General features: G+C 39.6%; 1 protein-coding gene across 1 annotated transcript; it reads left to right on the plus strand.

Moving 5' to 3' along the window:
* Positions 1-325: 325 nt before the first annotated feature.
* sgcb (sarcoglycan, beta (dystrophin-associated glycoprotein)) lies at positions 326-7,491 on the plus strand. Its single transcript, XM_026159907.2, has 6 exons — positions 326-642; positions 1,646-1,855; positions 1,946-2,131; positions 2,255-2,446; positions 3,671-3,799; positions 3,883-7,491. The coding sequence occupies exons 1-6, from the start codon at positions 628-630 to the stop codon at positions 4,081-4,083; spliced, it is 933 nt and encodes a 310-aa protein (XP_026015692.1). The 5' UTR covers positions 326-627; the 3' UTR covers positions 4,084-7,491.
* Positions 7,492-18,111: the final 10,620 nt, after the last annotated feature.

Genomic DNA, 18,111 nt, shown 5'->3' on the forward strand with positions numbered 1-18,111 from the left:
GGAATAGTTATGTGTGTTGTACTTATGTATTGTAATCCAGATCAAATTTAGCAATCATTTCAATTAATGCCTTTAAATACGTTATCCTAAATATGACTTTTTGAGTGTATGATCACAATTGTATCACAATTTTTTGTGATAAAAAATGATCACTATGCTATGTACAGCTATGAAATATATATAATTAATAGTAATGTTATTACTATCTATCTATCTATCTATCTATCTATCTATCATCATCATCATCATCGTCATCATCATCATCATCATTATTATTATCATTATTATTATTATTATTATTATTATTTAAGAATCGTGTCCGCTGCTGACAGTTCACCTGTGGAAAATATGAATGGACCGTTTCTTCTATTTTAGGATTTTTCTGTCATTGGCTGGCTGAGTTTGGAATATGCCATTTTTCAATGTCATCAAAAAATTTTGATAGATTTTTTTTTATTTATCTGTTTTTTATATTTATTGTGTATGTATTTGTTTTCTATAGTCAAGTCATATTCAACTACCATTCAGTCCACAACTAAAAACATAATCATTATGGAGTACTGTCCCCTTTATCTGTGAAAAGTGGTTTGCTCCGAACTCTCAGCAAGCAGAAGAGGGAGGGTCAACATGGCGTCTGAACAGGTCCGTTATGTTCCGTATTTGTTGTTATTCTTGCGTTTTTCTCCGCCTTTTTTGCATTTAGTTAACGGAACACTTATATATATGTTTCTAAATAATACACAATATAAACTGGATTAATTTTTTTTTTTTAAAAGCATACTGGGCTTTTGTCTGGGCTCTATCGGAATATCAGTGTAACAGAAAACATTAGTGGCCTCTGCTATGGGTAGCGAAAGCGTCATATGGAAATAAATAAAAATCTTATTCTTTTACTAGACCTGCTGTTTGACAGCGAATTTATTACAACACTATGAAGAGAATAAAACTATAGCTGTGTAATATTGATACAGCGGAGAGCAGGTTATTTCCATTTTGCTGCCAAAATGAGTACAGTTTATTTTTAGTTATGGCCAGCGACAGGCTGTCGCGGGTATTTAACAGATGCAGAGAGGACATTGAAAACAGGGAGGAACTAAAAACTTTAATTTAAACCTAAAAAGAAAGTAGAGGCGATTCAAAAAGAAAAGAAAGTCGAGAAAATACAACAGTTGGTGCGTAAACGTGAGATTCTGGGTAAACCAATCTCAATAATCAATATGTGCTCTAAAGCTATAAAATTAGGCTTATGAGTGGATACTCTCAAATACACCCTAACAACTGTGTAATTACATTGTAAAAAGAGGAAAGGTTGTTTTTACTTTCCATTAAAACAACATGAAGGTGTTAATTAATTTAAAAATGCATGCATGTAGCTTTCATTTCTTTCTCCGTTAAAATACTCATAGGTCTTCTTATTTATAAGTTCTTACAGTATAATTAGTTTCTCTAATTGTTACTACCATTTCTTGCTATAACTACATTTTAAGTGTCTACGTTTAGAAACAGTAGGTACTTCAAGTAATTCAGTAGAGTTACGTGGTAAATGTGGGACAGTTACACCATAGATTACAGGTTTTATTATCTGTTATTACTTGTTATTAAGACTGTAAGCATTAGACCTCAGAGTTTGTTTTCTGGCTTCTAGGAAAGCTCCAATGGGCCAGTGAAGAAGTCCATGCGAGAAAAAGCCATAGAACGCCGTACTATCAACAAGGAGCACAACAGTAATTTCAAAGCAGGCTATGTACCCATAGAGGAAGAGCGTCTTCATAAGACAGGGCTAAGAGGACGCAAAGGAAACATGGCTGTGTGCATCATTATCATCCTCTTCCTCCTCGCCTTAATTAATTTAATTGTGAGTACCTAAAACATCAGTGTATTTGTCTGTGTGTTGCTTTTTTTTAGTGTGTGATCTGTATATTTTGTGCATGCTGTCGCCTCACAGATCACATTGGTTATATGGACAGTGATCCGCATCGGTCCGAATGGCTGCGACAGTATGGAGTTCCATGAGAGTGGCCTGCTGCGCTTCAAACAGAAAGCAGACATGGGTATTGTCCACCCGCTGCACAAGAGCACAGTAGGAGGCCGTAAAGACCAGGATCTGGTCATTGTTGGTAACAACAACCCGGTGAGCAATACAGAGTGTGTTACAGAGTTTAGTAAAAGCTGAGTATCGATAAAAAGACAAGAAAAGCCCATAATGCGCACACATTAAAAACTCTCCTCTTTTATTTAACATGTGTTGCTACAGGTAGTCTTCCAGCAAGGCACTACAAAGCTGAGCGTAGAAAAGGACAAGACCTCAATCGTCAGTGATGTCGGCATATCCTTCACAGACCCTCGGACCCAGACCACATTCTTCAGCACTGACTTTGAAAACCACGAGTTTCATTTGCCCAAAGGAGTCAAAGTCCTCAGCGTTAAAAAAGCTTCCACAGAAAGGGTGTGTACGGTTTCCAGTAACTCACTGATGGGTGCAATAACAAAGTATTTCATTAGTCCTGTCAGTGTTTTATAACCTGTACCAAACATTAGCTAATAATCCATAAAGGTAAAGCAAAACAGCATATTTACAGAACATGGAAAAGTCCCCATGAAGATGCTGAACTTCATCAGTGTAAACAGAAGAAAGGCTCAGTTATGAATTCATCTTTTAACCTTGTGAAAGTTGTTTTCACAAATCTACTTCAGATCTAAACATTCATAGATGCCACATCATGTGAAAGTTTAAACAAAACTGGGCTATTCTAAAGAAATATATTTAAATCTGAAAATCTAGAAAGTCTATGGAGGGATATAAAGTTTACAGTTCACCATGACTCCAGTTTATCAGAGGCTGAGAGAACCTGACAGAAAAAACAGGTGTGCAAAGCTGCTAAACAAAGTTTCAAGAAAATTCGTAACAGAGCTGAATTCCAAGCAGTGGTGCCTTTCAAAAGATTCAGAATAAATAATCACAAACAAATATGTTTGCGACATATTTGTGACGCAGGTTCCAAAAACACAGCTAAAGCTAGAAAAATTTATTTTTTTACTTTTTTCCTAAACTTTCTAAACTTCTAGAATAACATGCAAAAAAGATTTAATTTATATTTCTTTATTTTCTATGAATTTTTAACTTGAAGATGTCAAAAGATGCATATTTGTTAAATTTAGTAACAATAAACTTTTGTGTACACTTTTGTAAATGATTAAACTTTTGATAAAAATGCCACTAGATCTACAAGAAACTGTCAGTTGACCAGAATGAACACAATTGTATTACCACAAGCCAAAAATGGAAAAGTTGCCAGCATCACAGAGGAAGCAAATTTCACTGGCTAACTGCCCAGGTCACACCTCAGGCACATGTGGCTGCGCTGAGCGGGGGGTTCCCTCCTCATCCAGGCTAGCTGGAAAAGGCCCAGCACAGAGTGTGCACATAGTGTGCTATTTATTTTCACATTATACTGCCTAATAAACTGCTTAGTGGAAATACAGTAGCCTTAAGAGATATTTGCAGCCATGCTGCATCACATTTAATAAGTGGAGGAAAAAATATTCGTTAAAAATGTCTTTCACAGTATCGTTTTTATTTGATTTTATTTTTTAACTTTTTTGTTAACAGTCTTGTGTTGCTGTTCATAACATTATATTCTAAACTTCATATTCTCTCTGTGACTTTTAGATCACCAGTAATGCAGCATCTGACCTGAACATTAAAGGAGACTCTGCCATCATTCGTGGTAACGAAGGGGTCAACATCATGGGTCGGACAATCGAGTTCAAAATGGGTGGAAACATTGAGCTCAGGGCTGTGAGTATGGAATTTTTCCTACAATAAAGCCGATCGAGTAAAGGGCCAGAAGATCGATGAGTAATGATGATTTGTCTTCGCAGGAGAACAGCATCGTGCTCAATGGATCGGTCATGTTCAATGCCACGCGTTTTCCTAACTCTGCAGGAGATCTGTATTTCAATGAAGGTCAGGAGAGGTACAAGCTCTGCATGTGTGAAGATGGAACTCTGTTCCGTGTGCGGGTGAAATTTACCAACATGGGCTGCCAGACTTTAGATAACCCATGTAAGAAGGCTCACTAGGACTGGAATCTGCTATTGCATCTCAATCAGTCCACACTGAATTCAGATAAACCACTTTCAAATTTATTTTTGATAGTGTGGAGCTCTAATATATAGGACATTCATAATGGCTTGGGCATAATATCTCTGTGGGTCATGGGTCTTAGTGTGGGTCTTATTATTTTTGCCACTTGGCCAAAGATAAAAACTGTAGTATTTTGTTTTTCTGCAGATTTGCCAACTTGAGATGATATCAGTCTATGTTACTTCTATATAGTAGGACATGAAACACTACACGTACAAAGGCTAATGTACACTATGGAGCCCTACTCTCAAAAACTAGATTTAACTCTCTCTGGGAAGCTGGATTTAAGAAATAAATGTTTCAAGTTTACATTTTTTGAAAATGTTTAACGCCATCTGGTGCCAGTATAGAACATGACATCACCAGGGCATTTCATTAGTTTATGTTAGCTAACTAATCACAGAACCAGTAACTCAGGTGATAATAAGGACACTAAAACCAAAAAAAGCAGGGATCAAAGGGGATCACTTTTTTATTGCCCCTGGCTGCAATGATGCATTTTATGTTAAAAAAACCAAGGAAATGCTGATCAGTTTCACTTTTTGTCTCTAAAGCAGTAATTGGTTCTTCGTTAATTGGCTAGCTGCATTGAAACAGGAAAATCCACCTGTTATCTGTAATGTTTGGGTTCGTAAAGCACTTTCTAAATGAGCACTGAGTGGAGGAGAGCTTGTTTGAGTCAAGTAACAGGTTGTTTTACCAGACCAACAAGCTGGTGTTAGAAACTCAGGTTTTTTTCCTCGTCTGGCCAGATGTACCTAGCAGCGCAATCAGTTAAAGGCCACAACCTGCGATCAAATTTATGCAATAAAATTTATGTATGTTTTTATGTATGTTGTGTTGTAAACTGTTTGGATGTGCATAGGAAAAGAGACTATTTTATTGCATAAATAGTGCTGATTGCATCTTGCAAACATCTGTTTTGCCAGCTGATTGTGCTTCTAGGTACACTCACCTACTGAAGAAACGGTGTGGTATCGGACAGCAGTGTGTCGGTCTGGTGAACCACCTGTCACCTGACTCAAACAGGGTCTCCTCCACACAGTCCTCATTCATAAAGTGCTTTATAAACCTTTGTAAACGAGTGTTGGTCACCTACTGTGCCTAACAGGAGGATTTTACTGTTTCAATGCAGCTAGCCAAACAACAAGGGAACCACTTACTGCTTAAGAGACAGAAAGTGAAACTGAATATAGCTTTGTTTTTGTTTTTTTTGATAAAATTTATTGTTGCAGCCAGGGACAGCACAAAAGTGATACCCTTGGACTGCTTTTTAATTTTAGTGTCCTTATTCTCACCTGAGTTACTGGTTACTAGTTAGCTAACATAAGCTAATGTAAGTCTATAAGCTGCAACCAATAGGGGTGCAACGATACACAAAATTCACGGTTCGGTTCGGTTCGATACTTTGGTATCACGGTTCGATATTTTTGCGATACAAAAAAAATGTTCATGCCTTTTTAATTTGTCATTTATTAAAATTATAAATATATATTTTAACTCAAAAGTACAGTTTTTAAATTTAATGTTGCTGAAACAACAAAGTAAAAAAAATACATCTATCTGATTGAGGAATCACTCATCTTTGGAAAAGAGAGTTTACTACAGGGAAATGGCTCTTTCCAAAATAAAAGCTATACTATACGCTTCTTCTGGGCTATATTCTCAGCAGCATATTAAACATATCAGGTCCCCATAAGGAGAATCATGTGCTAACGGCTGTCTAAATGACTCGAGTAAAGTTTGTAGCATGCGTGCTTGTTGTTTTTGTCTGCTTCCACTTGTCTTTGCACTAGGATGATGTCGGCGTAAATGTGCAGTCATATTCGTTGTGTTCCCACTAGTGCTGTCAGCGTTAATCTCGTTGAACTGACGTTAACGCCACAACACGGCAAATCTCCGTTAACGAGCTACCGCGGATCGCCCCGTGCGTGGGGCTGGACGGCCAACACGTTAACGAGCAAACTGCGCTAACGCACTAGTTCCCACCAATGTAATTGAGCATTGCGTGGCACATCCGACATACTGTTTTACTTTTGTCCATGACGCGCTTACCTTCAGGGTCATACGTCACATGAGAACCAAAATAGTTCCAAACGCCAGATCTGAATGAGGGTGGGGGAGGTTCAATTTGCCATGTTGCAACGAGAGCTTAACTTCAGTCTCTCTAGCTTGCCCTGCGCTCAGTGAATCTGCGTTCGACTACTCCGCCTAGGCTGCACTGTCGAGCGCAGATCCACTGAGCGCTCAACACAGACAGCATCGTCAGAAGGAAAGTTGATAAAATAAATTAAAAATTTTGTATTGTTCGATACATATGCGTACCGAATGGTTCAATATCGATACGAGTATTGTTGCACCCCTAGCAACCAACCAACCCGGTGATGTCGTGTTCTGTACTGGCACAAGATGGCGCTAAACAAGATCAAAAAATGTAAACTTTAAATAGTTCTTCCTTCAATCCTCTGCAAAGACAGAGTTAAATCTATGTCAGTTTTTGAGATAGTGTAAATTAGCCTTTATACATGTAGTGTCTCATGTATGCTTTATTGGTATTATTATTGTTTTCACTCCCCTTTAGCAGTAATGAGCAGATACAATATTTATTTTTTTGGCTTGCCATCCAGTATTAATAATATAAAAACCCTATATGGGGTTTGTCTAAGATCCCATTTGCCGTTTCATTATTCCGGGCAGCTGTGTGATATTTTCTGTCATATTAGCTGACATGTGGAAGACACTACATGACTGTAATGATGTATGTAAAATTTGCAGGTAATGCAATGCACAGAGTTAATGATAAATTGTTATACATGATACATTTTAAGCCATCCAGTGATGCAGAGTAGGTTTCTTTCTGCATATCTCGGGCTGTTTATCATGCACGTGCCAATGGATATACAAGGGACTATATATCATTAGATATATGTGTAATATTTTAATTTTGTTGCAAAAGCTTTTTTAACAACAGAAGAATACAATATTGAAAAAACAGTGTGCACTACATTCTGCTACAGATTAATGCAAATGTTGAGAATTTTAGTTCATCAGCTACTGTGGGTGCAACCTATATGGGGTTGTTTGAATTTTGTGCAATATAATATATAATATTTGACTTTGCTTTGGATTGTCTTGTCTGTTGTCAACTGATGTTAACGATTACTGATGTTAACGTCAATAGTTGTTCTCAGAGCACAGACTTCATGCCTGTCATGAAAGAACAGCTTATTTGATCGAAGAAAAACCGAAGAAATAAATATATTGCGACCAGCCTTATTTGGAAATTTGTCCAACGTTTCATTGGCATGTTTGTTTCAATAAAGAAATGTGTTGCTATGTGAAAAGTGTTATCATTGTTTCAGTAAATGCGCCCACGGTCATTTAAAACCATAAAAGCGTACTGCGCCTCATTATAGCGCTTTATTGTCTAATAGAATGCAAAGTATGAAGGTTTGGTCTTCGCCATAAACTTACACCATCACAGTAAGACTGTGACAGTAAGACATTAACCAGATGTGTAAATGATTGTATGAATCGCAGAGCAGCTTCTTTGGGCAGGGACGTGTTAAGCTAGACGCAGCAAAATACACCTCAGACTTCGATCAGAACTTGCTTGAGACAGCTGAAGTAAAGCTCTCCGGGTGTGAAGAGTCACAAGGTTTCATGTCAGTTTGGCAAAGAGTGGATGCACAGGTGAGTCTTCAGTTCATTTACTGTGTGTTTACTTTTATATTTAACCTTTTTTAACCCATCACTGGTGATGAGCGTAACCCGAGGTTTTTGAAAAAGAGAAAAACCTTTTATGGGTAAATATATAAATACTTTTAGATGTGTGTCCATTAGGTTGTCTTTCAAAAAAATAAACTTACATATTCAGATTGCATAGTGTTTAGGTTGGGCTCATCACCTATTATAACGTAGACCTCATGTTCATGTAATAGCTTCATTTTTATTGCCGTGAATGCTAATTTAAACCTATCTGTGAAGCAAAAATAGTTCTTCCTTTTTAATTTATTTCTAAGTGCAATGTGACAATCTGTACTCTCAGGGCAGCTTGTGATGGCAGCACCGCAGGGGCCTTTTTTGGCCGCTGTGTTAGTCCTTGTGTCTTCGCTTCTCTGCTCCTCTTCCTCACCTGCATGTCTGCAGTCCTGCACCTGTCAGAGTGCTTTCCTGTTGAACTGTTCCTCAGCTGGCCTTTCCTCGGTGCCCCAGCACATCCAGGACTCTGTCACGGAGCTGGACTTTTCTCATAACCTCCTCAAATCTGTAACATTTCACCAGCCACATTATAACCTCAGGAGTGTGTGGCTGGGAAACAACAGTATCACACGTTTGTCCCTGTGCACTGGAAGAAACCTCAGGGGTCAACATCTTAGAGATAAATATCGCTCAAGACCTTGGACCAGATGGAAATGTGTATCTTGGGCCCCCACCCTGCAGCTGCTCTCTGTTGAGATGAATCAGCTACGCCAACTCCCAGAGGGTGAGTCAGTGTTATATGGTTGTAAACTAATAAATAAAACACTGTCAAAGCACATAAACATACACATTTTCACACGGATAAAAACTGCTACCAGTCAGCACTAACTGAAAACCTGAAAAATGTAATTAATTTCATTTAAAAGTAATTTCACTGCCAGGTGAATCTGCAGGTGTTTTAAAAGATTTCAATATCACTTAGCATTATATATGCAGTGCAGTATTTCCCGGTGCTTCAACAACACTCATCTTCTATAGAAGAATTGTGTTTTCTGGTGAATTTTCATCAAACTTTCATCTCATGCAAGGGAAAATATTTAAACTGCTGTAATAAGAAAGAACTGGAAAAAAATGATAAAAAGTACAATTTAGCACGAATAGATCGTGCATAACATTAGCAGCAGTTTAAGTTTGTAGCTAATTTTTGCTGTAAAACTCAAGGCAGCTTCTTAGTAAGGGAAAAAAATATACGTGTTTAGCATTGATTCGACAGGTATCTATTGGAAGGATGAAAAATCATTACTTTTAAATCCATCATATCATTTGGTGTCCAAATGATGATAGCAGCGCATGCTTTCTAACACTGTTGCTCCAGAATTGTTTGGTGATTAGTTTAGTTAACATCCATTTAATATTCATGTGTCATTTTGCATCCATAATGCACATTTTTTGTTGATATTATCATCCTGAAAGACATCACTCTCTTGAGAAAACCTTCCTAGTAAGGGGAATCAAACCATGTAAGCAAAATACGTCTCCCAGAGTAAGAAGCCACTTTTCGTTTTACAGTAGGATCAAAGGTTAAAGATTTTCCTTTAATGTGTCAACCATTTGTTTATAACAATCCACTACAAGTGTAACATTTCCCACAAAAATGTAATGAAATCTAAGTATAAAGAGAAGAAGGTTGACTCAAGCAAAAGTAAAACTACCTGAAAACTGTTCTTCATTACAGTGCTTTAGTAAATATACTTACTGTACTTTACAATTCTGTTGAACTTGCACATACTGCAGAATTTAATAATCCTACAAACTACAATCACAAAATCTTAGACGTTAATATCAGCACAATTCTCAGCCAATATGAGTAGCAACCCATCCTAACATACTGGTCTTGCAAATTGCAGCGATATAACAATATTACATAGTATTCATAAACCACACCCAGTACATTTTGAGGTTGGTTACATGACTATGGCTGACTGTTATCTTGGGTGGAACATAAACAGGTGGTAGAAAAACTGACATATTAAATTTAACCTTCAGTATGGAACTAGTCGTGCAAGTCTCTTGTAAACATCTAAAAGTGTTTTGACTTCCAGATTCCAGACTTCCAGATTATGAGACAATTTGTTCACACTAATTAATTGGGCCATAACTTATTGTTATCTTTAATATTAGGTAATAATATATAATGGTAAAGTTGCACACTCCTTAAAGGCACACCTTTAATTTCCTCATGGAATGTCATTGAGAAATGTCCATGAGTCACACTGGAAAGATTGGTCCACCTTGCCACCATGTTCAGGTGGGTTTACCTCAAAGTCCATAGTGTAATAAATCTGTGAGATTTATGCATGTCAGTTACTGTTCTTTTAACAAACCACCCCACTGATATGCTTTATCTTTAGTACTTTGCTCCAGGCAGAAATAAACCACCTCACGTAGTTCCCCTGTACAGCCTCCAACCAGTCACAGTTGTTAATCGACATTTCCCTAAAAAGGTGGAAATAGAATACAACAGAACAGCCCTTTAGTGTCATTATACATGTACAATGAAATTATGGAATGTTGTGAATCACACAATGCCACTTTTCCTGGGCATTGTCATGTTTCTCCTCTTTCTCCTTGGTTGAACATGTGAGTGTTTCAAAGGAAACCATTCACTATAAGTCTTCTAATGGAATGTATAGACCGCCTATTTACTTAGCAAGAGCTCTGTTGACAATCATAGACCCTGTTCTATTTGGTATTCAGATCACAAAACCAGTGCCTCTCTAATGAAGCACAGATCCACAGTGCTTTTCCTCAGCACAGCAGTCTCAGGGAGATTGTCTCTACTGAAAAGGAGGAGCCAGCAGAAAATGGCCAAAAATAGACATATTGTAACACTATTCATTGTGAAAACAAAACAATTTGATTTTGTTTTTCATTGATGAGCTCCACACTGATTGAGGCTTATGTTTCACATTATATAATGTCAGCCGTGTTAATATGGCAGACCTGCAAGCAAATTGACAGAGAGGACAAGAGCCAGACAAACTTGTTGTTATTACTGAAAATCTGGAATACAGAATACATGTCTTGCTGTCTATGGGAGCTACCCAGTAATCTCTAAATGCAACTCTGATTTTCTGTCATTCAGGGCTGGAGGGTATTGAATCCTTGGAGGTTCTGCAACTCTCTTTCAACAGGATCTCAACTCTACGACTGGGAGAACTTAGCCATCTTCAGCAACTGAAAGAGTTACACTTACAACATAACCTCATCACAAGTCTCCATCCACAGATGTTTCAGGATTTACCACAGCTCAAAGTAAGACCATTTGTTGTTGTTGTTGTTGTTTGTTTTTGTATTTTGGGGCCTTTTTGTGTAAATACAGGTGATTGTTTTTCAGATATCTGTTCAAAAGCTAGACTTAAAACCTTGATGCCTACTCTAACTAACTGATAATGTCAATATCTAAATTGCAATTTGTTTTGCCAGTCAAACTCATCATAAATATTATATTGCCCTCAAAGGTCCTAGATCTGAGCTTCAACATGTTGACCAGCATCCATCCTTTAATGTACCTCACCCTGCAAAACATTGGAACAGAAGTTAGGCTGCTTGGAAACAGGTGGCAGTGTGACTGCAGGATGCACAGTCTAAGACGGCGGATAGCCTTTGACAGCAACAGAGGCCTGCAGGTCTGGAGCATCATGTGTGCTTCTCCATCCACCCTCTCAGGCAGAGATCTGCTTCAGCTGCAGGATGATGAACTGAACTGCCTCAGTACTGGTAACATCCCAGAGCTCCATCAGGATGTGACAGTCCACAGGGGCTCTGAGATACTGCTGTCCTGTTCAGCAGAAGGTAATACATCAAAATGATGCAAAAATGTTTAATGCATATTTAGCAATTTAAACTGATAATACTGCATATCAATGTGATCTTTTCCAGACTCAGTGTGGTGGACGCCCAATGGTCAAATGTCTGTGAACCAGTCTGATGGTGGTCTGCTCATCAGTGACATCACAGAGAGTGACACGGGACTGTATGTGTGTGTGTCTAAAGAAAAACAGGTTGTGTCTGTTTTTAACCTCCAAATCAGTAAAATAGGTGGTGCAAGAAGAAAACCTAGAAGTTTGTCTGAAACCAGCCAATACATGATCCAAGCAGGCCCCACAAAGAGTGTACGTAATGGGACAAGTCCAGGAGCTGGAGCAGTTACTCAGTCTGACTTGGCACTGGCTGTGTGTCTATCTATTTTCATCACATTTCTAATTGCCTTTATCCTTGGAGTCCTTGCAAGACCGTGTATTGATGCTCTTTGGAAAAGAGTCACCGAAAAGAACATCAATACACGGTCCCGTGAAACTAACTCTGCAGTCTCTGTAGAACAAACACAATATGACAATGAGGCCTTTTCCACTGGAGAGGAACTAGAAAGGACAGGACATCACAGGGAAAGGAGAGTCACATTTACCACTGTAGACTACAGAGAACATGGCAACGTACAGTACTATGATACTGTAGTCAGTGGCAATCCGGAAAGCATCAATAATGATGTAGTGATTGATTGTGAAGTTAGTGAGGCTCAGAATATTAAACATACTCCTGAAGATTCAGGAAATGAAAGTAGCTCACATCAGAGCAATTCAGAGGGTAGACTAAATGATGGCAGAGATCACACTACTGCTGGACATAGGCACAACATGGAGTTTGAACCCATCCCAGATCCTGTTGAACTAGAGGAAAAGAGAAGCCTATCTTCTTCAAGCTCTGATTCTTCACTATCTGAAAAAGAATTCAAAGAGCACCACACAATGCCTAAGGCTCCTAAGGTGACAAAGGACCCTTTTCAACAGAAAACTGATTTCTCAATACTTACAAAAGAAGAGGTGCCACAAAGATCACTAGAAGGCAAAAGTAAAATGCCTGGATTTACCTCTGAGCCATGGTCACCACACACAACAGACCCTGGTTATTTAGAGGAGAATGAAGAACTATTTGAATTTAGTGATTCTGTTCAAAGTCCATCTCCCAGGTCAGGCAGTATAATTGGTTCTTCTAATAAGTCAAAACTTACTGTGGCAACCCCTTCCAAAAAACACAAGCGGGATTCTGTGTCCAGTTCCAGCTCAAACAGCAGTGAGGATGAGTCTACACTTTACAAAGCCAACTCTGACCAGCAAATCAAGCCTGCAGTGAAACCAGAGCACTCGTTTTCCTCCGATTCCAGTGACAGTGATAAGGAGCCAGACCAGCACACAGTTAAGCTAGAAATTGATAAAGATAGCACAGTGAAAGTTAAACCAAAGCCGCGGACAAAGTGGCATGATGTCTATTCGGATACCAGTCAGAGTAAGAATCTGGATGCCAAAGCACCTTCACTATCTATAAGAGATTCATCCTCTTCCAGCAGTGACAGTGAAGCAGATTCCAAAGTACACTCAAGTATAGACAGAAAAAGCCAAATCAAAGAGCATTCACACATCACTGCTCCATTACCGGAGTCAAATTCATCTTCCAGAAGCATGAGGAAAGATTCAGATATCAAAGAACCTTCATCAGCCTCTAGTTCATCTTCTAGTAGTGAAAGTGATGATGAAGCAGGCCACAAAGTGCAGCAGGTTCCAGGAAAGTTGGGCATTCCACCCTGCCCATTCAAAGAATCTCAAACAAAGAGTCCTGATCCAAATGCAAAGTGGCCTACCATTGATCTTCTACACATTCCTCACATTAAGCGGCGCCTAGATATCAAAGCATCATCAGTAGCAGTAGGTTCTGACACAACTTCTAGCAGTGAAAGTGAGGAGGAAACAACGAAACACATAAAGAAACAGGAGCAAGGAGGTATATATATGCCAATTGTTCCAAACAGGTCATCTCAAAAAATAAATCAAGAGGATAATATTCGAAAGCCTGCCATTCCTCCTGAGCGTCCCAGGAGTATCAAGAAAGATTTAGATCTCAAAGAACCTTCATCAGCCTCTAGTTCATCTTCTAGTAGTGAAAGTGATGATGAAGCAGGCCACAAAGTGCAGCAGGTTCCAGGAAAGTTGGGCATTCCACCCCGCCCATTCAAAGAATCTCAAACAAAGAGTCCTGATCCAAATGCAAAGTGGCCTACCATTGATCTTCTACACATTCCTCACATTAAGCGGCGCCTAGATATCAAAGCATCATCAGTAGCAGTAGGTTCTGACACAACTTCTAGCAGTGACAGTGAGGAGGAAACAACGAAACACATAAAGAAACAGGAGCAAGGAGGTATATATATGCCAATTGTTCCAAATAGGTCATCTCAAAAAATAAATCAAGAGGATAATATTCGAAGGCCTGCCATTCCTCCTGAGCGTCCCAGGAGTATCAAGAAAGATTTAGATCTCAAAGAACCTTCATCAGCCTCTAGTTCATCTTCTAGTAGCGAAAGTGATGATGAAGCAGGCCACAAAGTGCAGCAGGTTCCAGGAAAGTTGGGCATTCCACCCCGCCCATTCAAAGAATCTCAAACAAAGAGTCCTGATCCAAATGCAAAGTGGCCTACCATTGATCTTCTACACATTCCTCACATTAAACGCCGCCTAGATATCAAAGCACCATCAAAAGAATCTGACACATCTTCTAGCAGTGACAGTGAGGAGGAAACAACGAAACACATAAAGAAACAGGAGCAAGGAGGTATATATATGCCAATTGTTCCAAACAGGTCATCTCAAAAAATAAATCAAGAGGATAATATTCGAAGGCCTGCCATTCCTCCTGAGCATCCCAGGAGTATCAAGAAAGATTCCGATATCAAAGAACCTTCATCAGCCTCTAGTTCATCTTCTAGTAGTGAAAGTGATGATGAAGCAGGCCACAAAGTGCAGCAGGTTCCAGGAAAGTTGGGCATTCCACCCCGCCCATTCAGAGAATCTCAAACAAAGAGTCCTGATCCAAATGCAAAGTGGCCTACCATTGATCTTCTACACATTCCTCACATTAAGCGGCGCCTAGATATCAAAGCATCATCAGTAGCAGTAGGTTCTGACACAACTTCTAGCAGTGACAGTGAGGAGGAAACAACGAAACACATAAAGAAACAGGAGCAAGGAGGTATATATATGCCAATTGTTCCAAATAGGTCATCTCAAAAAATAAATCAAGAGGATAATATTCGAAGGCCTGCCATTCCTCCTGAGCGTCCCAGGAGTATCAAGAAAGATTCAGATATCAAAGAACCTTCATCAGCCTCTAGTTCATCTTCTAGTAGTGAAAGTGATGATGAAGCAGGCCACAAAGTGCAGCAGAGTCCAGGAAAGTTGGGCATTCCACCCCGCCCATTCAAAGAATCTCAAACAAAGAGTCCTGATCCAAATGCAAAGTGGCCTACCATTGATCTTCTACACATTCCTCACATTAAACGCCGCCTAGATATCAAAGCACCATCAAAAGAATCTGACACATCTTCTAGCAGTGACAGTGAGGAGGAAACAACGAAACACATAAAGAAACAGGAGCAAGGAGGTATATATATGCCAATTGTTCCAAACAGGTCATCTCAAAAAATAAATCAAGAGGATAATATTCGAAGGCCTGCCATTCCTCCTGAGCATCCCAGGAGTATCAAGAAAGATTCAGATATCAAAGAACCTTCATCAGCCTCTAGTTCATCTTCTAGTAGTGAAAGTGATGATGAAGCAGGCCACAAAGTGCAGCAGGTTCCAGGAAAGTTGGGCATTCCACCCTGCCCATTCAAAGAATCTCAAACAAAGAGTCCTGATCCAAATGCAAAGTGGCCTACCATTGATCTTCTACACATTCCTCACATTAAGCGGCGCCTAGATATCAAAGCATCATCAGTAGCAGTAGGTTCTGACACAACTTCTAGCAGTGACAGTGAGGAGGAAACAACGAAACACATAAAGAAACAGGAGCAAGGAGGTATATATATGCCAATTGTTCCAAATAGGTCATCTCAAAAAATAAATCAAGAGGATAATATTCGAAGGCCTGCCATTCCTCCTGAGCATCCCAGGAGTATCAAGAAAGATTCAGACATCAAAGAACCTTCATCAGCCTCTAGTTCATCTTCTAGTAGCGAAAGTGATGATGAAGCAGGCCACAAAGTGCAGCAGAGTCCAGGAAAGTTGGGCATTCCACCCCGCCCATTCAGAGAATCTCAAACAAAGAGTCCTGATCCAAATGCAAAGTGGCCTACCATTGATCTTCTACACATTCCTCACATTAAACGCCGCCTAGATATCAAAGCACCATCAAAAGAATCTGACACATCTTCTAGCAGTGACAGTGAGGAGGAAACAACGAAACACATAAAGAAACAGGAGCAAGGAGGTATATATATGCCAATTGTTCCAAACAGGTCATCTCAAAAAATAAATCAAGAGGATAATATTCGAAGGCCTGCCATTCCTCCTGAGCGTCCCAGGAGTATCAAGAAAGATTCCGATATCAAAGAACCTTCATCAGCCTCTAGTTCATCTTCTAGTAGTGAAAGTGATGATGAAGCAGGCCACAAAGTGCAGCAGGTTCCAGGAAAGTTGGGCATTCCACCCCGCCCATTCAAAGAATCTCAAACAAAGAGTCCTGATCCAAATGCAAAGTGGCCTACCATTGATCTTCTACACATTCCTCACATTAAACGCCGCCTAGATATCAAAGCACCATCAAAAGAATCTGACACATCTTCTAGCAGTGACAGTGAGGAGGAAACAACGAAACACATAAAGAAACAGGAGCAAGGAGGTATATATATGCCAATTGTTCCAAACAGGTCATCTCAAAAAATAAATCAAGAGGATAATATTCGAAGGCCTGCCATTCCTCCTGAGCGTCCCAGGAGTATCAAGAAAGATTCAGATGCCAAAGAACCTTCATCAGCCTCTAGTTCATCTTCTAGTAGTGAAAGTGATGATGAAGCAGGCCACAAAGTGCAGCAGAGTCCAGGAAAGTTGGGCATTCCACCCCGCCCATTCAAAGAATCTCAAACAAGGAGTCCTGATCCAAATGCAAAGTGGCCTACCATTGATCTTCTACACATTCCTCACATTAAGCGGCGCCTAGATATCAAAGCACCATCTGTAGATTCGGACACATCTTCTAGCAGTGACAGTGAGGAGGAAACAGTAAAGAAACAAGACCATGGAGCTGTACATATTCCAATTCTTCCAAATCGGTCATCTCAAAAAGCCAGTCGTGAGCATGACATAAGAAGGCCTGCCATTCCTCCTGAGCGTCCCAGGAGTATCAAGAAAGATTCAGATATCAAAGAACCTTCATCAGCCTCTAGTTCATCTTCTAGTAGTGAAAGTGATGATGAAGCAGGCCACAAAGTGCAGCAGGTTCCAGGAAAGTTGGGCATTCCACCCCGCCCATTCAGAGAATCTCAAACAAAGAGTCCCGATCCAAATGCAAAGTGGCCTAACATTGATCTTCTACACATTCCTCGAGTTAAGCGGCGCCTAGATATCAAAGCACCATCAGTAGATTCTGACACATCTTCTAGCAGTGACAGTGAGGAGGAAACAACGAAACACATAAAGAAACAGGAGCAAGAAGATATATATAGTCCAAGGCAAGAAACTGATTTGCTTTACACAAAAACCCAATATGTTCATCATACTGCAGACATCAAATCAGTATTATCAGCTTCTGAGTCATCTTCAAGTAGTGACAGTGAAGATGAAAAAAGGGGCCAGACAAAGAAGCAGAGTTTGGGCTCAACGGGGTTTCAACAATCTCAAACCAAACGTCATGATCCTATTTACACATCAAGCAGCTCAGATGAGGAGGGGATGGAAGATTTAAGAAACCGCCCAGTTGCAATTAAACCAGATTCAAGATTGCCTGAAATAGGCCTCAGCACTATCCCCTATGTCAAAAAGCATCTGGATATCAAGACACGTTCACCTAAGTCCTCCTCCAGCAGTGATGAGAGTGAAGGTCGGACTACAGACCAGCCTGTTAAAATGGCTAGCAACTTAGGCTCTCCAACTTCTACACTACACAAGCTTCCTCACATTTCAAAGAAAGATTCCAATATTACATTAGAAAAGTATGTTGTTATAACAGATGAGTTGATGGAAAATCGAAAAGACAACTTCAGCACAACACCAGAGATAAACTCTGAGCTCCAGTCACGATGGGCCACAATGAATCTTGGTTTTTCCCGATTTAGAAAGCGCCTTGAAATCACATCACCGAGTTCTCAACCATCCAAATATCCCTCATCACCTCTGCCAGACTCCTCTTCTCTGAATCCTGAAAACAAACAT

The sequence above is a fragment of the Astatotilapia calliptera genome, chromosome 23, assembly GCF_964374335.1.
Source record: "Astatotilapia calliptera chromosome 23, fAstCal68.1, whole genome shotgun sequence".
Taxonomy (NCBI): domain Eukaryota; kingdom Metazoa; phylum Chordata; class Actinopteri; order Cichliformes; family Cichlidae; genus Astatotilapia; species Astatotilapia calliptera.

Coding starts and splice junctions, on each gene's coding strand:
- sgcb (XM_026159907.2), top strand. Junction 2,447..3,670: donor AAAAAGCTTCCACAGAAAGG/GTGTGTACGGTT, acceptor TGTGACTTTTAG/ATCACCAGTAATGCAGCATC. Junction 3,800..3,882: donor GAAACATTGAGCTCAGGGCT/GTGAGTATGGAA, acceptor TTGTCTTCGCAG/GAGAACAGCATCGTGCTCAA.